Below are 20,760 nucleotides of genomic sequence, written 5' to 3'. Positions count from 1 at the left end.
TTACTATTGAAAAAGAGGTCCCCCTTTCCATTGATAATTTTTAATTTAATTTTTACTTTTTTAAATAAAAATTAAAAATAAAAACTTAACTCAAAACAAAAGATAATAATAAAAAAAGAAAAACAAATTCGCCGAATGGAAAAAGAAAAAAAAAACTAAATAAAAAAAATTCTAAAACCTTATATTAGAACCAAAACCCAGCCGGTAGCAATAGCTGCATTTTCTTCCAATTGGGCCTAAAGGTAAAAGAAAAATGCGAAGGCACCGGTGCCACCAGGCGACCCGATCCGACTACGAGACGGAGAGCGAGAGCGACACCGAGACCATGAGGTGCTTATCGTGCAAGGAAGAGTACGGATCACGTGACGCCGGCACGTGTAAAGAGTGCTACGAGGAGGCAAGCGAGACCGAGGAAGAGCTGAAGCGAGAGATCGAAGATCTCATATCCAAAGTTGCCTTTTTACGATTTTGGTCTCCGCTCGATCACACCCACCGTGACTCCTTCTCGCCTGGTCTCTTCTTTCCCGACGTCGTTTTGGTTGCTTCCGATGATGGGTCTCCGGGCTTGCCGCCTGTGCCTGTACCCGCCCATAAAGCCGTTTTGGTACTACCCGTTTGCTTGAATTGCTTTAATTTCTTATCTAAAATGCAAAAGTTTTGAAATTTCTGATGTTAAAAAAAAGAAAATTGCGACCATGAATTTCGTTTCCGTGTGGAAATATTTTTAATTTCTGCATTACCTTTTTCCTTTTTCAGAAGCTTTGATATGGAACTTTGGCTTTTAGCTTTCAGAAACGCATTTTCAGATTTTATAGTAGCTAAAATCGAAAGCTGCTTCAAAAAACACACTTGCTACATACCCAAATTGGAAAATGTGTTTTCAGGGAGCATTATTTGTTCCATTCTTTTAACTATTTATGTTTTGATGTGAAACCAGGTGAATCGTTCACCAGTGTTCAAAGCAATGCTTGAGAATGAGATGGAAGAAAGCAGGAGTGGAACCATCAAGATCAGTGATGTATCATACGATGCTCTCCGTGCCTTTGTAAACTATTTGTACACGGCGGAAGCATGGCTGGATGAGCAAATGGCTTGTGACCTTCTGGTTTTGGCTGAAAAATACCGGGTCAAACATCTCAAGGCATTTTGCTAAAAGTTTCTGGTATCCAAATTGAACTGGGATAATTCACTTATGAGCTATGCCTTTGCTCACCAGCACAGCGCCAAGCTCCTGCTTGATGCAGCTTTGTGTTTGATAACAGACAATATGTATAAGCTTACAAAAAGGGAAGAGTTTATGGAACTTTTGGAAAAGCATCCTCGACTTCTTGTGGAAATTTATGAAGCTTATCTCTCCAAACAGGTTAATACTGCTGCTCATAAGGATGTTTCAATGAAATCATAGTCAACTGTGATCAAAGATTGTTTTGTTCATCATTTGGATAATGAGTTTTTCGTCATTGTTAATGGATGAACTTTTAGTATATATGAAAGGAAAAAAGTTCGATAATCTTTGGTTGGAGAAATCTGTATTACAATGGATGCATAGTATGGAGCCTTTTATTCCTTTTAACCCACAAAATGTTTTGGTTAAATTGTGGAAGTTATCATGATTTGGGATCATTTTTAAGATGACAGTAATGAAGTGGTTTTTAGATGCTTTTATAGTGTAGCCTTCGTTGATGTTAGAAGGATTTTATGCAAGGGTGTCGTATCGCACAATGTTTTGATTTTTTAAAAAATATGGTATATGCTAATTTCGATTGATTCCGCATATTATATCAGATTTTTTTGATTTAATACTAATATATTTATAAATATATATATATGAATTTGTATATAATAATATTATTAATAGTTTATAAAATAAATATATAATATTTTTAATAAATAAATAAATAAATCTAAAAGTATAAAAAATAATATTATCAATTTGTCATGATATTTTTAAACATTTAATTTGATCATATAATATTTAAATAAATATTTTTTTATATAAATGTCAAAAAAATAAAGAGATAGAAAAAAATAACCTTAATTTTATGATTGTTAAACTTTAAAGAGAGAACACAATTGTTTTTTTAAAAGAGAAAGAAATACTTATGAAATTTAATTTGAAAAATAAAATATAAAAAAAAAAAACAAGTTACAATAAAAAATAAAAAAAAATTCAACTTTCAATGATTATTTTGTTAATTTATTTTATTTTATTAAATTAAAAATAATCAAATATTAAAAATAATAAAACTTATTTTACATTCATATACCGACTTAAATAAATTATTCCATCCAAATTTATCAAAATTAACTAAAACCAACAAAAATAACCTATATTACTTGATATCAAGTTCGGTATAAAAAATTATTTTTAAACATATCTTGTTTTGATATATCTAAAGTGTATTAACAATATGATCGTTACCGAAACGAAATTAATAAGTCAAACTTAAAATCATGGATTTAGATCATCAAATGCCATGTAAATCTCAATGTATCCATTGCCTCACAAGCAAATTATAAAAACTTTAATCGCCAAACAAATCGTCCAAAACCTAAGTTACTCTCTGAGTTGGCCTGGAAATGGTGTTAGAAAGGGGAACAAGAACCAAAGAGGAGGGCAGAGACTAGAGAGGGAGTGCATGGAATATTAGGACCAGTAAGGAGATAAAAGGTTGCAGTGACAATTTCAACACAGATTTACTCAATGGCAAATTTTGTAATGTACAAATCGCATTTAGAATGCAGAAGGGGTAAAAAAATTCTTCTACACAGGTTCTATCCAAAAGCAGTATCATCCTATCAATGTCCTAGGTACTAAAATAAAACAAAAGATTACACAGAATTATGTAGACTGAGTTGCAGCTTCTTTTATGGGAGATTTCATATATCTAAAAGGTGGGCAAGATACACTGGTATGGTAAAACTTGTTTTCACTGATATTCATCCAATAAGCACATTACATGCGTTTCTCAGAGATTAAAATTTTCCAGCTTGCATGTGGACCTTCACCTGTTTCGTGTAGTGCAGGCACCCATCCCATTGCAGTTGCTATTTCTTGAAGCTCACCCATAACAGATACCGAGTCCCGTATATATACAAGTCCACCAGGTCTCAGCATACGATCCATCTCAAGCATGATGGTTGACATATTACACCTGCATCGACCAGATAAGGAACATGGCAACCTGTACCTGAAGAATGTTCATTATTAAACAAATGCTAGGGCACAAGCAGGAAAAAGGATGAATAATACCTCTTCTTCTCAACAGAGAAAAGACCTGCTGCATGCAATAGGTCATATGTTCTTGGATAAGTATCAAATGGCTCACACCTGAGCAAAAAAGGTTGAGAATAAAAAGTAAATCTAATGCAAGAGTAAGATAAAATCATGTGGAAGTTCTACAGATGAAATTGACAGCATTCGGAAACCACCAGTCATAAGTGAACAACAATAAACGTCCCAATGGGAGACTGTGCAAACCTTGACAAAATTAGCAATTGTGAAAGTGTGCAAGTATTATTACTCTGATATAAACGTGGTGGCAGTTCCTCTTACTTTCCCAACCAAAAATTACAAAATAATGCAATATATTTCTTCCATTCTTATCAAAACAAAAAGCATTCTAATATCAGAAAAATCTATGCAGTAGCATGGTACATAAGATGTTACCCTCCAAGTCCAGCTCTCATGTCCATCACATTACGTAGTTTCATATCTTTCCAGCGGAATGCACGTACATAACTGTCTATTATCTCGTTCCAGTATTTTGACTCTGCTCTAAAGATTTCCTTTCTGGATATGTAGGCATCCATTTCTATGCTTTGGAGCCTGTCAGGTGGATAACGAAGACGTACAGGCCATAAGCTAACATTAGAGCCATAGCCATTCACTGGCAATTGAGTGATGCAGGCCCTCAAATCAACATCCCTGCAAACATCATTACACTGCAACTTGTTATGAGCTGTTTAACTTTGGCTTAGTTTCATGAGCTTTTCTGCCATAACAAAGTTTAAAGGAGCAGAGAATATATGCAAAAAAAATGGAGACAAGAAGGCACCCAGCTATAAATACTCCCTAAAAGAATATCATTCAAGGTTGTCAGGGACTATGGCTTTTCTCTTTCGGCATCTTTATTTACTTAATTGCTAGAGACTTAAGCAAACTAATGGTGTGAATTCTCCTATTCCCCCCCCCCCCCCCCCACCCAAAAAAAAAAAAAAAAAACCTCCCCACTCTCAATTTTTAAATCGCCAAGTCTTAAACAGGGATCTCTCAATTCTCCTTCTAAGCTATCCTTTGTTGTACTTTATTTATTGGGTTTAACTATTTATATGAAAATGAAAGAGATTGGTCTAAGCACTTGGATTAACTTTTGAAGGTCTCCTTCCTGGTTTGTAAAAATGTAAATGGCTACAGAAGTTAAATATTTTCTATTCTCTGAAGCACAAACTTCAGGTACATGTTTGACAACAATTCATTAAAAACATTAAGCTACAGGTTTTTAGCGCACCAAGTAAAAGAAAACACACAAAGATTTTTTAAGGTAAAGGTGGTTTCAAAAGTCTAAACATCAAACTATCTGTGCGTCCCTACTCCAGGGCCATGATCTGAAAAGCATTTTAACAGAATATTGTGGAATAGTGACTCCCAAACATTGGTTCACTGCCAAATACATTGAAATCGTTCACGTAAGATTTTTATTGTATGTATTGAAGCAAGACATACCAAACATTGTCTGAATTATCATCACGATCACAGAGTGGAGGTAGCACTCCGATATCGCGATTAAGATAGCAGCTATTGTTTAAAGGCTTCCGCCATATGGCAATATATCCCTCCTTCTTTATTAGTTCCAAGCAAATGCGAGTAGTAAGATCATCCATTTCTGTAGATAAATCAGCTTACAAATGAATCTGAGCAATTGCAAGGTATCAATCTTAATTTTGAACACAATGAAGGACAATAATGGTGGAAGGAAGGGCATAGCTGATCAAGGTCTTATACATGCAATTGAAATTTTTTTTTTTTTTTTAATGGATTAAGCCATGCAAAGTAGTCAAAACATCTAAAACACTGTATCAGGATATCAAGCACCATAAAAAATAAAAAATAAAAAATAAAAGAGAAAGAGTGAAAGTGAGGGCCGTAAAAAACATGACATGGGGGGCCTACAGCTACCTTTCCATTGCTCTTGTAGAATCTCTTCATGTTTATATACGGGCTGCGCCGCCCATACAAAAAATCCTCCAGCCCTAAGCATCCTGTTGGCCTCGAGAAGCAAAATTCCATCTTCATCATAGGCAAAAATAGAAAGAAGCATCAAGATCAAAGAGCTAAGGTAAGCATGCAGCATAAATGTACATACATATAGATAAAATTAATAACTCAACCTACTAAGCATGCAAACACACACATGAGCACGTACGGGTACACACCTGCACGCATGCAATTCTAACCATTGAAAGATTTAGATAGGCTCAAATAACCACATCAGAATGCTGTTGAAAGAATTAAAAGTTCATTATCAGGTTTTAATAGTCAATTATAGAGAACTGAATCTTGATCTGATACCAATAGTTCTCAAATATTTGAAGATGTAATATTTGTTTATTGGATATGTAAAAGAAAAAGAAGCGTACCTTCACGAGTCCAATTAATTCTACATCTTGAACAATGTATCAAGTCAAAAGCCTGACTTGGATACAACAAGCGATGTGTAGCAAATCCCGCAACCATGGCAGGCACTCCACGTTCTAGTGCAAATTGAATTTGGCTTTCATGAACATCTTTCGGTGCTATTGATAGTGTGGTGACATTGCGTTTTAGAAGAAAGGCACCAAAGCTGGCAACTCCACAACCAATATCTAACGCAACACGGATATGGTGGCCAAAAGAAATTTCAGGAACCATCTGCACGCAAAGCAATGGTTATCAATCCCATGCCAAAAACAAGTACTACTACCAGGCAGGGGTTGTGAAAGCAGACAACCTGTGAAATCTGATTCAAATATTGATCAGCACCATGAATAAATTGTGTTCCACCTCCTGGAAAAATGAACTTATCTTTTTTTATTGATATCCAATTTTGCCCACCTTTATCTTGAACCAAACGAGTATGTGGTACATTGCTGAACCAAACCTGCAATTATAACTCACAATTACCCAAAAGAAACCTTTAATGAAATTTTGACAAGTTAAAATAGTTATTTTGAGATATAGCACCAAATAAGGTTTTAGTATCCAACTGCATTCATAATAGAAGCAGCAATGATAACTAGATAGGCAGAGAGCAAATACAAAAAAGAAGACTTTAAAACTATAAATTCTTAGAAGAGGGATATTAAAATATCATAATGTCTCTGTTCTGGGTAAAGGGACAATAACAAAGTTACAAATCAAAGTGCACCTCCAGGTCAAAGTCAAGATATATCCCCAACAGACAAAAGAACTCAGTTGAAGGAAAATTACTTGCATAATAATTAAGAAATCAACGGATACATATTTGATGAATTCAACCACTATTAAAGTATCAATCATGAAATCAATTCAGATAGTAGAGATGTTTGCTTGAAGGTCTAAGCTGATCCTTCTCTACCAATTTCATTGTGTTGTAGCCATCATCTTTCATCAGAATAGTAGTTACATTATTTCTATTTCAAAAGTTTTAGATAAATCAAAGACGATTATCCTTTTAATACTCTCAAAGCTCCCCATCACACCAAATCAATCTGCACTGCATCTCATTGAGGAAAATATGACAACTAGAATTATTCTTAGACAACTTCAGCGGTAATCTTAATGCATCTGAGAGATGTTATCACCCAGCCAATGGTAGTATTAAAATAGAATCTCCTAATAATTTTGTACCAAGACTACTACTACTTTATGCTACTAAACTCCACTAAACTTAAAAAATAAAAAAAAAAACCAGCTTCATAAACATACTGTCCATGAAAATTTCCTCTCTCAAACCTTAGTCACTTGACCAAGTTCACTAAACCCCTCTTCTCTACCTGGTTCAACCCCAACCCTTGGGGCACGCATTTGACATTTAACTTCTTAGCTACCACCTATCAACAAGACAACAACAACCTTCACACCCCAAAACCTGAAACCAAGCCCCAATCAAACTTCCATCTACACCTTGTTAAAATCATCAAATTTTCTTACTACAGAGCCTAGAATCTAATTTTAAACAAGTGGTAAATAAATAAAGTCAAATACTTTTCAGGCAAAAACTTACCTCATCACGACTCTGAGGCCACAGTATAGGCCTCCGGTACCCTTCCGGCCTAGGAATCACACAACCCAACATTTTATCTTTTCCAGGACAATGCCTCTCATATTTTTCCCCCTTTTCACTCTCATTGAACAGCGTAATTGCTTCCTCATTATCTAAACAAGGTATATAGTCAACTTTACTCTCCTCACATACCTTAAATTTCTCAATCGTAACCCTACCTTCACCATCATTCTTATTCTTATTTTCCTTTTCTTCCTCTATTCCTTCCTCGTTGCCATCACCGAACTCTGTAAAAGCATTCGTGGAGTTCGAGTCTGACTATCTGACAAAGAATTCATCCGACATTGCTCCCGTTTCATCGATTATCCCCGTTCTTCGCACCGCCGGGGGAGGCGGTGGAGGAGGAGGAGGAGGTGGTAGAGGTGGCGGTGGAGGAGGTGAAAGCGGAGGCGACAATTGCGATAGTAGTGAGGAGTAATTGAAGGAGAAGGAAGAGAAAGAAGAGGAGGAAGAGGAGGAGAAGTGAGTGGCAAGGAAAACGAGGGAAACAGATAGGACGGCAATGGCCGTATATTTAACGAACTTTGGGGTTTTAAGGATATCAATCGTTGTCGTTGAAGCTGCCGTGGCGGTTGTAGTACTGGTTATCGGGGCTGTCGGTTTCATTCTGTTTGTAATGAGGGAAACTTTTATTTCTTTTTATTTTCTAAGGAAAGTGATGGAAAACCTGCAAGAATAAAAAAAAGAGGGAGTTGATTTGCAGAAGAACTAAAAAGGTCGGATCAGAACAGATGATAGGGCACCGTCTGCGCTTCCGAAGTGGAAATATATAATTATAATAATAATAATTGATAAATAATTAATGTTACATCAGCATGTCACGTGCATTGCGTTCTTCTGTAGGGCCACTTGGTCACCGACTCATTTTGCCGGCCTTTTTGTCTTTCTAAATTTGGGTTATTTATGGCAGGCGCTTTCAACAGCAAACCTGACCCTTTTCCGGAATATCATCTGGCCCGAGCCCCATCAGAACTTGAACCAGCGCAATTGCCCAACGGTTTTCCAAGTTCTAATCTCCACTGAAAACCATAGTTATCAAAGCTTGTGAAATTCCATCAGCCCAAAAGTACTTAAACCTGAACAAGAACCCCAATATTAAAAAACAAGGATGTAGCAAAAATATACTAAAATCCTCTTTTGTTATATTAAAGGTCAAGGGAGGATTGTCATCACCACCAACACCACCACCAGTATTTTCTTACTACTCTGCTATTGCTGAAACATATCATTAGCAAACTTTGGATATATTATTATTATTATTATTATTATTATTATTCATTACACAAATATTTTTTTTTGTATATATGATAGGAGGTTGTAACTTAAAAATATGTAAAGAGTTTAGGGGCAAAGCCTTTTAAGCTCAACGGGGGCTTGATCTCAATTCAAATAAAAAAAAAATTGTAAAATTGTGTGTCTTAGATAAAGTTTACAAATTTTTACTACTTAGCTAATTTGTTGTTGAGACATTTTCAATAATAAATATTTTGAAGACTTTCAAAATATTTCAAAATATGAAATTGCTTCAAAAATAATCGTAAAATTTTTAATAATTATGTCTAGATATAGAAGTTTTGATTTTTTATTACTATTATCATTATTATTTTTATTGTTGCTTTTTATAATTTAGTATATTCAGATTAAACTTTCCTTAAGTAAAATTTCGAACTTCATTATTGGTTGTAAGTGTTAAAATTTGAATTTTAAATTTATTAATTTTCACCTTTCTAAAGGTGGTCATATAAACCAAGTTCTTATTAAATAAATATTTTAACACTTAACGTGTTAGTAGCAGATTTTTACATTTAATTTTAGAGGATAATTAAAATTATAATTTTTATTTGAGGCATTTCTTTATATTTATTTAATATTAAAGATATATACAAGCAATATATCAATAAAAAATAACAAGCTCATACATAATTATACGTTTTATCAATTTAAAAATATAAAAAGTATAAAGAAGCAAAATACATCAAATAAATAATTTAAAACTATATATATAAATCAATTGTTAAATTTAATCAATATATTTTTAATCAAAACAAGAAAAATTAAATATATCTTTAAAAGAATGAAATTAAAATCTTTTTGTTAAAGAAAAAAAAAGGTCGAAGCCTAAAGAATATGAGAAGGGAAATTGCCATCGTCAATATTACAGATTCCACCTAAGAGAAAAGTAGGTGAATCACTTAGGTTAAACTCCAAATTCAATGAAAATGAAACTTTAACTGTTTTTTCAATTTTTATAAAGTGATCCTAATCTAACTTTGGTGATAAAAAAAAAATACTGTAAGACAATAAGCAAAGGTGTTAAAGCTACGTAAAAGAAAATTTTATGTGAATGGTTAAGACAAATCAATTTATAGGGTAGTATGACAAAAATTAAGAAGAACCATCCCAAATTCCTGATATAACACAAAAGTTTTAAAATTATCCATGTATATAATGACTAAAAATTTAATAATATAGATGTATATATATTTTAAAAACCAAATATTTTCATCAATTTGAACTTGATAAAAGAAGGCGAAAACTAAAAGGAGAGATGTATTCGATACTCTAAAAAGAATAACAATAGTTGTTTGATTGTGTCGAAGACCTGAAATCTTTTTGAAAAAGTTAGAAAAGTTCATTTGTGTTTTCTTTGTAAACTCCTATACAACATGCAAAGAGGTTGTTTTACCTCAATTACGTAGCTTGCTGAACTCGTAATAGAATCCCTTCGAGAAAAAAAGGAGAGAAAGAGAAATAAACCTAAAAACGTCCTTATTCATTATAGAATCTCCCAAAAGTAAGGAAAAAAAAAATTCCTAAAAACCTTCTATCCTAAACTATAAAAACTAGGCTATGTCAGGTTAATTAGAACACGATTTTCTTCCCTTAAAATGTACCGAAGTTATTATGACGAGACCAACATGGTGTTCAGCTGCATGTTATGCAGGAGGCGTGAACGTGAAAGATGCATTTGCGAAAACTGCTACGTGAAAATCATGAACCAGCATAATCGGGAGATCAATGATCTCAAGGCCAAAGTCACCTTCTTGAGCTTTTGGTATCCGCCCAATGATGATGACGCCCACCATGACTCCACCCATCCCGCTCTTTTCTTCCCCGATGTTATGTTGGTCACTTCTTGCAGTGATGACTTTTCCGGCTCACCTCCCGATCCCATTCATGCCCATAAGGCCATTTTGGTACTAAATTCCTTTTATTTTTCTTTTTAATTTCTTACACGGGAAAAAAATTGGATATAGCTGAGTTTGAAGTTTTTTTTTTTTTTTACGGAGTTATTAATATATATATATATATATATGAGAATATTAGAAATCACAAAAGAGATTGGTTTATTTTTAAATTTAATTTTATGAATGCTTATCTTAGTGTAAAAACAGGCGGATCGATCCCCGGTGTTTAAAGCAATGTTTGAGAACGAGATGAAAGAAAGCAAAACTGGCACCATTAAGATAAGTGATGCATCAAATGATGCTGTCAGAGCGTTTGTAAACTACATGTACACAGCCGAAGAATTGGTAGATGAGAATATGGGCTGTGCTCTTCTAGTGTTGGCTGAAAAATACATGGTGAAGCATCTCAAGGATTATTGTCAGAAGTTCCTATCAACCAAATTGAATTGGGAGAATTCATTGAATCGCTATGCCTTAGCTCATCACAACAATGCGAAGCTACTGCTTGAATCAGCTTTGCGTATAATATTAGACAACATGAATATGCTTACCCAAAGGGAAGAGTATAAGGAATTTGTGGAAAAGGATCACCAACTTGTTGTGGAAATTTATGAGGCTTATCTCTCCAAACTTCTAAATGATTAATATTCCCACCCATAAGGGTTCTCAATATTGTAAATTTAGATTATTGAAAAAATAATCGCTTTAGAAAATGCTTTAATATAGATTTAAAATTGATTTTATTTAAAGTGATCGATATCTAAAATAATTTAAATTTCAAATAATTAAATAATTAATCAATATAATCAATTTATTGTTTAAATTTCAACACTTAAAATTTTTTTCTTAATCCTAGATTACAACTTTTTTTAAAAATATTCAAATGCAAATAATATGAATCTGAACATATATATAACAAATTGTCAGCTCCAAATTTAAACTCATTTAAGCAATTGACATGCTCTAAATTTATTAGTTTTACTCTTGTCGATGTTTTTTTTTTGTATGATTTTTATTTGTTAAAATTTTATTTAATAAAATTTAAACCCAAATTTAATTGGTTTTTATTGGATTTTGAAAATGTGAAGATCAGGGAATAATTAAAACCCTAACATTCTATTATTCATAATCCAATTGATAATATACATTTTTTATATTTAAGATTATTAGAAATTGATTAAATTAATTTTTAAATTTAAATAATTATAAATATAAATTACTATTGAAAAAGAAGTCCCCCTTTCCATTGATAAATTTTAATTTAATTTTTACTTTTTTAAATAAAAATTAAAAATAAAAACTTAACTGAAAACAAAAGATAATAATAAAAAAAGAAAAACAAATTCACCGAATGGAAAAAGAAAAAAAAAAACTAAATAAAAAAAATTTTAAAACCTTATATTAGAACCAAAACCCAGCCGGTAGCAAGAGCTGCATTTTTCTTCCAATTGGGCCTAAAGGTAAAAGAAAAATGCGAAGGCACCGGTGCCACCAGGCGGCCCGATCCGACTACGAGACGGAGAGCGAGAGCGACACCGAGACCATGAGGTGCTTATCGTGCAAGGAAGAGTACGGATCACGTGACGCCGGCACGTGTAAAGAGTGCTACGAGGAGGCAAGCGAGACCGAGGAAGAGCTGAAGCGAGAGATCGAAGATCTCAAATCCAAAGTTGCCTTTTTACGCTTTTGGTCTCCGCTCGATCACACCCACCGTGGCTCCTTCTCGCCTGGTCTCTTCTTTCCCGACGTCATTTTGGTTGCTTCCGATGACGGGTCTCCGGGCTTGCCGCCTGTGCCTGTACCCGCCCATAAAGCCGTTTTGGTACTACCCATTTGCTTGAATTGCTTTAATTTCTTATCTAAAATGCAAAAGTTTTGAAATTTCTAATGTTAAAAAAATGAAAATTGCGACCATGAATTTCGTTTCCGTGTGGAAAATTTTTTAATTTCTGCATTACCCTTTTTTCTTTTTCAGAAGCTTTGATATGGAACTTTGGCTTTTAGCTTTCAGAAACGCATTTCAGATTTTATAGTAGCTAAAATCGAAAGCTGCTTCAAAAAACACACTTGCTATATACCCAAATTGGAAAATGTGTTTTCAGGGAGTATTATTTGTTCCGTTCTTTTAACTATTTATGTTTTGATGTGAAACCAGGTGAATCGTTCACCAGTGTTCAAAGCAATGCTTGAGAATGAGATGGAAGAAAGCAGGAGTGGAACCATCAAGATCAGTGATGTATCATACGATGCTCTCCGTGCCTTTGTAAACTATTTGTACACGGCGGAAGCATGGCTGGATGAGCAAATGGCTTGTGACCTTCTGGTTTTGGCTGAAAAATACCAGGTCAAACATCTCAAGGCATTTTGCGAAAAGTTTCTGGTATCCAAATTGAACTGGGATAATTCACTTATGAGCTATGCCTTTGCTCACCAGCACAGCGCCAAGCTCCTGCTTGATGCAGCTTTGTGTTTGATAACAGACAACATGTATAAGCTTACAAAAAGGGAAGAGTATATGGAACTTTTGGAAAAGGATCCTCAACTTGTTGTGGAAATTTATGAAGCTTATCTCTCCAAACAGGTTAATACTGCTGCTCATAAGGGTGTTTCAATGAAATCATAGTCAACTGTGATCAAAGATTGTTTTGTTCATCATTTGGATAATGAGTTTTTGGTCATTGCTAATGGATGAACTTTTAGTATATATCAAAGGAAAAAAGTTCGATAATCTTTGGTTGGAGAAATCTGTATTACAATGGATGCATAGTATGGAGCCTTTTATTCCTTTTAACCCACAAAATGTTTTGGTTAAATTGTGGAAGTTATCATGATTTGGGATCATTTTTAAGATGACAGTAATGAAGTGGTTTTTAGATGCTTTTATAGTGTAGCCTTCGTTGGCGTTAGAAGGATTTTATGCAAGGGTGTCGTATCGCACAATGTTTTGATTTTTTTAAAAATGTGGTATATGCTAATTTCGATTGATTTCGCATTTAATATCAGATTTTTTTGATTTAGTACAAATATATTTATAAATATATACGAATTTGCATATAATAATATTATTAATAATTTATAAAATAAATATATAATATTTTTAATAAATAAATAAATAAATCTAAAAGTATAAAAAATAATATTATCAATTTATCATGATATTTTTAAACATTTAATTTGATCATATAATATTTAAATAAATATATTTTTTATATAAATGTCAAAAAAATAAAAAGATGAAAAAAAATAATCTTGATTTTATGATTATTAAACTTTAAAAAGGGAACACAATTATTTTTTTAAAAGAGATAGAAATATTTATGAATTTTGATTTGAAAAATAAAATATAAAAGAAAAACAATTTACAATAAAAAATTTAAAAAAATTCAACTTTCAATGGTTATTTTGTTAATTCATTTTATTTTATTAAATTAAAAATAGTCAAATATTAAAATAATAAATTAAAAATAATAAAACTTGTTTTACATTCACATATAGACTAAAATAAATTAATTCATCCGAATTTATCAAAATTAACTAAAACCAATAAAAATAACTTGTATTATTTGATATCAAATTCGGTATAAAAAATTACTTTTAAATGTATCTTGTTTCGATATATCTAAAATGTATTAACAATACGATTGTTACCGAAACGAAATAAATAAGTCAAACTTAAAATCATGGATTAGATCATTAAATCCCATGTACATCTCAATGTATCCATTGCCTCGTAAGCAAATTATAAAAACTTTAATCGCCAAACAAATCGTCCAAAACCTAAGTTACTCTCTGAGTTGGCCTGGAAATGGTGTTAGAAAGGGGAACAAGAACCAAAGAGGAGGGCAGAGACTAGAGAGGGAGTGCATGGAATATCAGGACCAGTAAGGAGATAAAAGGTTGCAGTGACAATTTCAAGACAAATTTACTCAATGGCAAATTTTGTAATGTACAAATCGCATTTAGAATGCAAAAGGGGTAAAAAAATTCTTCTACCACAGGTTCTATCCAAAAGCAGTATCATCCTATCAATGTCCTAGGTACTAAAATAAAACAAAAGATTACACCAAATTATGTAGACTGAGTTGCAGCTTCTTTTATGGGAGATTTCATATATCTAAAAGGTGGGCAAGATACACTGGTATGGTAAAACTTGTTTTCACTGATATTCATCCAATAAGCACATCACATGCGTTTCTCAGAGATTAAAATTTTCCAGCTTGCATGTGGACCTTCACCTGTTTCGTGTAGTGCAGGCACCCATCCCACTGCAGTTGCTATTTCTTGAAGCTCACCCATAACAGAAACCGAGTCCCGTATATATACACGTCCACCAGGTCTCAGCATACGATCCATCTCAAGCATGATGGTTGACATATTACACCTGCATCGACCAGATAAGGAACATGACAACCTGTACCTGAAGAATGTTCATTATTAACAAATGCTAGGGCACAAGCAGGAAAAAGGATGAATAATACCTCTTCTTCTCAACAGAGAAAAGACCTGCTGCATGCAATAGGTCATATGTTCTTGGATAAGTATCAAATGGCTCACACCTGAGCAAAAAAAGTTGAGAATAAAAAGTAAATCTAATGCAAGAGTAAGATAAAATCATGTGGAAGTTCTGCAGATGAAATTGACAGCATTCAGAAACCATCAGTCATAAGTGAACAACTATAAACGCCCCAATGGGAGACTGTGCAAACCTTGACAAAATTAGCAATTGTGAAAGTGTGCAAGTATTATTACTCTGACATAAACGTGGTGGCAGTTCCTCTTACTTTCCCAACCAAAAAATCATAAGGTAACGTTGCTTTTACTAAGCTCTATTTTTGACAAATGCTTGACTTAGTTCAAGCCTCATCCTTGCCCATGCTAATTTACAGAACGTGCTAAGTGGATTAGCTAAGCCCAGATTAAGCCTTAAGCCAAAGCTCAAAGAAACCCAGTTTTTGGGGAACCAATGTATTTAACTTTTAGAAAGTGTAGAGCGAGGAAAGGTTTTGTCTTCCTCAAATCAAACATCATGGCTTATAGAAAATATATCTGAGTAGAAAATTTGATATTAACATCAAATGGGATCCCTTCCACATTTAGTTATTTTTTTACCATTGTTTCCTCCAGGTCAAGCACGTCATTTGAGCTGCAAAGTTTCATTGCAGTCTCATAAGCAATACGCTTAATGTGCCCGTAGGATTCATGGCCCAAATTGGGAACTTCAAATATTTTATGTACGAGGGTAAATAGAATCTAGATAAATGCTACAATACCACCAAGCACGTGATGTTGGAAGAAGAATATGAAAACTAGAGTTAGTGCACATCATCTATACCAGTCATGTATAACACCTACAAGCCCACGGTCATAAATAACAGGCAAGGTGTTGAACCCACTAACAGGAACAACATTTATAACCCAGCAATCAATCTGGAGATCGTGTAATGCTGCTGCAAACCTGTCAGAGTTGAAATAAACAAAAATTACAAAATAATGCAATATATTTCTTCCATTCTTATCAAAACAAAAAGCATTCTAATATCAGAAAAATCTATGCAGTAGCATGGTACATAAGATGTTACCCTCCAAGTCCAGCTCTCATGTCCATCACATTACGTAGTTTCATATCTTTCCAGCGAAATGCACGTACATAACTGTCTATTATCTCGTTCCAGTATTTTGACTCTGCTCTAAAGATTTCCTTTCTGGATATGTAGGCATCCATTTCTATGCTTTGGAGCCTGTCAGGTGGATAATGAAGACGCACAGGCCATAAGCTAACATTAGAGCCATAGCCATTCACTGGCAATTGAGTGATGCAGGCCCTCAAATCAACATCCCTGCAAACATCATTACACTGCAACTTGTTATGAGCTGTTTAACTTTGGCTTAGTTTCATAAGCTTTTCTGCCATAACAAAGTTTAAAGGAGCAGAGAATATATGCAAAAAAAATGGAGACAAGAAGGCACCCAGCTATAAATACTCCCTAAAAGAATATCATTCAAGGTTGTCAGGGACTATGGCTTTTCTCTTTCGGCATCTTTATTTACTTAATTGTTAGAGACTTAAGCAAACTAATGGTGTGAATTCTCCTAACCCCCCCCCCCCCCACCCAAAAAAAAAAACAAACCCTCCCCACTCTCAATTTTTAAATTGCCAAGTCTTAAACAGGGATCTCTCAATTCTCCTTCTACGCTATCCTTAGTTGTACTTTATTTATTGGGTTTAACTATTTATATGAAAATGAAAGAGATTGGTCTAAGCACTTGGATTAACTTTTGAAGGTCTCCTTCCTGGTTTGTAAAAATGTAAATGGCTACAGAAGTTAAATATTTTCTATTCTCTGAAGCACAAACTTCAGGTACATGTTTGACAACAATTCATTAAAAAAATTAAGCTACAGGTTTTTAGCGCACCAAGTAAAAGAAAACACACAGATTTTTTAACGTAAAGGTGGTTTCAAAAGTCTAAACATCAAACTATCTGTGCGTCCCTACACCAGGGCCATGATCTGAAAAGCATTTTAACACAATATTGCGGAATAGTGACTCCCAAACATTGGTTCACTGCCAAATACATTGAAATCGTTCATGTAAGATTTTTAGTGTATGCATTGATGCAAGACATACCAAACATTGTCTGAATTATCATCAGGATCACAGAGTGGAGGTAGCACTCCGATATCGCGATTAAGATAACAGCTATTGTTTAAAGGCTTCTGCCATATGGCAATATATCCCTCCTTCTTTATTAGTTCCCAGCAAATGCGAGTAGTAAGATCCTCCATTTCTGTAGATAAATCAGCTTACAAATGAATCTGAGCAATTGCAAGGTATCAATCTTAATTTTGAACACAATGAAAGACAATAATGGTGGAAGGAAGGGCATAGCTGATCAAGGTCTTATACATGCAATTGAAAATTTTTTTTTTTTAAAATGGATTAAGCCATGCAAAGTATTCAAAACATCTAAAACACTGTATCAGGATATCAAGCACCATAAAAAATAAAAAATAAAAAAAGAGAAAGAGTGAAAGAGAGGGCCATAAAAAACATGACATGGGGGGGCTATGGCTACCTTTCCATTGCTCTTGTAGAATCTCTTCATGTTTATATACAGGCTGCGCCGCCCATACAAAAAATCCTCCAGCCCTAAGCATCCTGTTGGCCTCGAGAAGCAAAATTCCATCTTCATCATAGGCAAAAATAGAAAGAAGCATCAAGATCAAAGAGCTAAGGAAAACATGCAGCATAAATGTACATACATATAGATAAAATTAATAACTCAACCTACTAAGCATGCAAACACACACATGAGCACGTACGGGTACACACCTGCACGCATGCAATTCTAACCATTGAAAGATTTAGATAGGCTCAAATAACCACATCAGAATGCTGTTGAAAGAATTTAAAGTTCATTATCAGGTTTTAATAGTCAATTATAGAGAACTGAATCTTGATCTGATACCAATAGTTCTCAAATATTTGAAGATGTAATATTTGTTTATTGGATATGTAAAAGAAAAAGAAGCGTACCATCACGAGTCCAATTAATTCTACATCTTGAACAATGTATCAAGTCAAAAGCCTGACTTGGATACAACAAGCGATGTGTAGCAAATACCGCAACCATGGCAGGCACTCCACGTTCTAGTGCAAATTGAATTTGGTTTTCATGAACATCTTTCGGTGCTATTGATAGTGTGGTGACATTGCATTTTAGAAGAAAGGCACCAAAGCTGGCAACTCCACAACCAATATCTAATGCAACACGGATATGGTGGCCAAAAGAAATTTCAGGAACCATCTGCATGCAAAGCAATGGTTATCAATCCCATGCCAAAAACAAGTACTACTACCAGGCAGGGGTTGTGAAAGCAGACAACCTGTGAAATCCGATTCAAATATTGATCAGCACCATGAATAAATTGTGTTCCACCTCCTGGAAAAATGAACTTATCTTTTTTTATTGATATCCAATTTTGCCCACCTTTATCTTGAACCAAACGAGTATGTGGTACATTGCTGAACCAAACCTGCAATTATAACTCACAATTAGCCAAAAGAAACCTTTAATGAAAATTTGACAAGTTAAAACAGTTATTTTGAGATATAGCACCAAATAAGGTTTTAGTATCCAATTGCATTCATAATAGAAGCAACAATGATAACTAGATAGGCAGAGAGCAAATACAAAAAATAAGACTTTAAAACTATAAATTCTTAGAAGAGGGATATTAAAATATCATAATGTCTCTGTTCTGGGTAAATGGGACAATAAAAAAGCTACAAATCAAAGTGCACCTCCAGGTCAAAGTCAAGATATATCCCCAACAGACAAAAAAACTCAGTTGAAGGAAAATTACTTGCATAATAATTAAGAAATCAATGGCCACATATTTGATGAATTCACCACTATTAAAGTATCAATCATGAAATCAATTCAGATAGTAGAGATGTTTGCTTGAAGGTCTAAGCCGATCCTTCTCTACCAATTTCATTGTGTTGTAGCCATCATCTTTCATCAGAATAGTAGTTACATTATTTCTATTTCAAAAGTTTTAGATAAATCAAAGACGATTATCCTTTTAATACTCTCAAAGCTCCCCATCACACCAAATCAATCTGCACTGCATCTCATTGAGGAAAATATGACAACTAGATTATTCTTAGACAACTTCAGCGGCAATCTTAATGCATCTGAGAGATGTTATCACCCAGCCAATGGTAGTATTAAAATAGAATCTCCTAATAATTTTGTACCAAGACTACTACTACTTTATGCTACTAAACTCCACTAAACTTAAAAAATAAAAAAAAAACCTGTTTCATAAACATACTGTCCATGAAAATTTCCTCTCTCAAACCTTAGTCACTCGACCAAGTTCACTAAACCCCTCTTCTCTACCTGGTTCAACCCCAACCCTTGGGGCATGCATTTGACATTTAACTTCTTAGCTACCACCTATCAACAAGACAACAACAACCTTTACACCCCAAAACCTGAAATCAAGCCCCAATCAAACTTCCATATACACCTTGTTAAAATCATCAAATTTTCTTACTACAGAGCCTAGAATCTAATTTTAAACAAGTGGTAAATAGATAAAGTCAAATACTTTTCAGGCAAAAACTTACCTCATCACGACTCTGAGGCCACGGTATAGGCCTACGGTACCCTTCCGGCCTCGGAATCACACAACCCAACATTTTATCTTTTCCAGGACAATGCCTCTCATATTTTTCCCCCTTTTCACTCTCATTGAACAGCGTAATTGCTTCCTCATTATCTAAACACGGTATATAGTCAACTTTACTCTCCTCACATGCCTTAAATTTCTCAATCCTAACCCTAACTTCACCATCATTCTTATTCTTATTTTCCTTTTCTTCCTCTATTCCTTCCTCGTTGCCGTCACCGAACTCTGTAAAAGCATTCGTGGAGTTCGAGTCTGACTCTCCGACAAAGAATTCATCCGACATTGCTCCCGTTTCATCGATTATCCCCGTTCTTCGCACCGCCGGGGGAGGCGGTGGAGGAGGAGTTGGTGGTGGTGGAGGAGGAGGAGGAGGTGGTAGAGGTGGCGGTGGAGGAGGTGAAAGCGGAGGCGGCAATTGCGATAGTAGTGAGGAGTAATTGAAGGAGAAGGACGAGAAAGAAGAGGAGGAAGAGGAGGAGAAGTGAGTGGCAAGGAAAACGAGGGAAACAGATAGGACGGCAATGGCCGTATATTTAACGAACTTTGGGGTTTTAAGGATATCAATCATCGTCGTCGAAGATGCCGTGGCGGTTGTAGTACTGGTTATCGGGGCTGTCGGTTTCATTCTGTCTGTAATGAGGGAAACTTTTATTTCTTTTTATTTTCTAAGGAAAGTGATGGAAACCTGCAAGAATAAAAAAAAAGGGAGTTGATTTGCAGAACAACTAAAAAGGTCGGAGCAGAACAGATGATAGGGCACCGTCTGCGCTTCGGAAGTGGAAATATATAATTATAATAATAATAATTGATAAATAATTAATGTTACATCAGCATGTCACGTGCATTGTGTTCTTCTGTAGGGCCACTTGGTCAGCGATTCATCTTGCCGGCCTTTTTGTCTTTCTAAATTTGGGTTATTTATGGCAGGGGCTTTCAACAGCAAACCTGACCCTTTTCCGGAATATCATCCGGCCCGAGCCCCATCAGAACTTGAACCATCGCAATTGCCCAAACGGTTTTCCAGGTTCTAATCTCCACTGTAAACCATAGTTATCAAAGCTCGTGAAA

At 34.5% G+C, this 20,760-nt stretch overlaps 3 protein-coding genes and 2 pseudogenes across 6 annotated transcripts; 3 read left to right on the top strand and 2 right to left on the bottom strand.

The window, feature by feature from the left end:
• Positions 1-202: 202 nt before the first annotated feature.
• On the top strand, positions 203-1,512 carry LOC149513081 (BTB/POZ domain-containing protein At4g08455-like; annotated as a pseudogene). The gene is made up of 2 exons (XR_016330760.1): positions 203-604; positions 938-1,512. The product of XR_016330760.1 is annotated as a BTB/POZ domain-containing protein At4g08455-like (transcript).
• A 1,160-nt stretch (positions 1,513-2,672) lies between these two features.
• LOC149513080 (putative methyltransferase PMT10) lies at positions 2,673-8,045 on the bottom strand. 2 transcript variants are annotated; one of them, XM_089749496.1, is made up of 8 exons: positions 7,245-8,045; positions 5,991-6,140; positions 5,641-5,911; positions 5,180-5,290; positions 4,727-4,886; positions 3,671-3,928; positions 3,254-3,331; positions 2,673-3,191 (listed from the first exon to the last, which is right to left on the bottom strand). In XM_089749496.1, exons 1-8 carry the CDS (start codon positions 7,314-7,316, stop codon positions 2,957-2,959), a joined length of 1,335 nt encoding a protein of 444 aa, XP_089605622.1. In that variant the 5' UTR covers positions 7,317-8,045; the 3' UTR covers positions 2,673-2,956. The 2 variants fall into 2 exon arrangements, with proteins under 2 accessions (XP_089605622.1, XP_089605620.1); XM_089749494.1 differs by having other exon boundaries at positions 2,810-3,155; positions 7,245-7,548.
• Positions 8,046-10,222: 2,177 nt separating this feature from the next.
• Positions 10,223-11,137, top strand: LOC149513079 (BTB/POZ domain-containing protein At4g08455 pseudogene; annotated as a pseudogene). The gene is made up of 2 exons (XR_016330697.1): positions 10,223-10,501; positions 10,700-11,137. The product of XR_016330697.1 is annotated as a BTB/POZ domain-containing protein At4g08455 pseudogene (transcript).
• A 772-nt stretch (positions 11,138-11,909) lies between these two features.
• LOC111315670 (BTB/POZ domain-containing protein At4g08455-like) lies at positions 11,910-13,484 on the top strand. The gene is made up of 2 exons (XM_089749493.1): positions 11,910-12,314; positions 12,648-13,484. The coding sequence occupies exons 1-2, from the start codon at positions 11,964-11,966 to the stop codon at positions 13,113-13,115; spliced, it is 819 nt and encodes a 272-aa protein (XP_089605619.1). The 5' UTR covers positions 11,910-11,963; the 3' UTR covers positions 13,116-13,484.
• A 907-nt stretch (positions 13,485-14,391) lies between these two features.
• On the bottom strand, positions 14,392-20,450 carry LOC111315669 (putative methyltransferase PMT10). The gene is made up of 9 exons (XM_089749492.1): positions 19,631-20,450; positions 18,379-18,528; positions 18,029-18,299; positions 17,568-17,678; positions 17,120-17,279; positions 16,072-16,329; positions 15,825-15,947; positions 14,971-15,048; positions 14,392-14,873 (listed from the first exon to the last, which is right to left on the bottom strand). Exons 1-9 carry the CDS (start codon positions 20,315-20,317, stop codon positions 14,675-14,677), a joined length of 2,037 nt encoding a protein of 678 aa, XP_089605618.1. The 5' UTR covers positions 20,318-20,450; the 3' UTR covers positions 14,392-14,674.
• Between the last annotated feature and the right edge of the window lie 310 nt (positions 20,451-20,760).

The sequence above is a fragment of the Durio zibethinus genome, chromosome 20, assembly GCF_047325235.1.
Source record: "Durio zibethinus cultivar Kanyao isolate XHJ-2024 chromosome 20, ASM4732523v1, whole genome shotgun sequence".
Lineage (NCBI taxonomy): Eukaryota > Viridiplantae > Streptophyta > Magnoliopsida > Malvales > Malvaceae > Durio > Durio zibethinus.
This window is presented reverse-complemented; position numbering and strand designations above follow the sequence as displayed.

Bases quoted from the DNA above. Each gene is read 5' to 3' on its own strand.
- LOC149513080 (XM_089749496.1), bottom strand. From the start codon at position 7,316: ATGTTGGGTTGTGTGATTCCTAGGCCGGAAGGGTACCGGAGGCCTATA. The intron at 6,141-7,244 runs GTAAGTTTTTGC...TTATAATTGCAG, and splicing joins GGCCTCAGAGTCGTGATGAG to GTTTGGTTCAGCAATGTACC. The intron at 5,291-5,640 runs GTACGCTTCTTT...CCTATGATGAAG, and splicing joins AATTAATTGGACTCGTGAAG to ATGGAATTTTGCTTCTCGAG.
- LOC111315669 (XM_089749492.1), bottom strand. From the start codon at position 20,317: ATGAAACCGACAGCCCCGATAACCAGTACTACAACCGCCACGGCATCT. The intron at 17,280-17,567 runs GTAGCCATAGCC...ATTTATCTACAG, and splicing joins TCTACAAGAGCAATGGAAAG to AAATGGAGGATCTTACTACT. The intron at 15,948-16,071 runs GTAACATCTTAT...CAACTCTGACAG, and splicing joins ATGAGAGCTGGACTTGGAGG to GTTTGCAGCAGCATTACACG.
- LOC111315670 (XM_089749493.1), top strand. From the start codon at position 11,964: ATGCGAAGGCACCGGTGCCACCAGGCGGCCCGATCCGACTACGAGACG. The intron at 12,315-12,647 runs GTACTACCCATT...ATGTGAAACCAG, and splicing joins CCGCCCATAAAGCCGTTTTG to GTGAATCGTTCACCAGTGTT.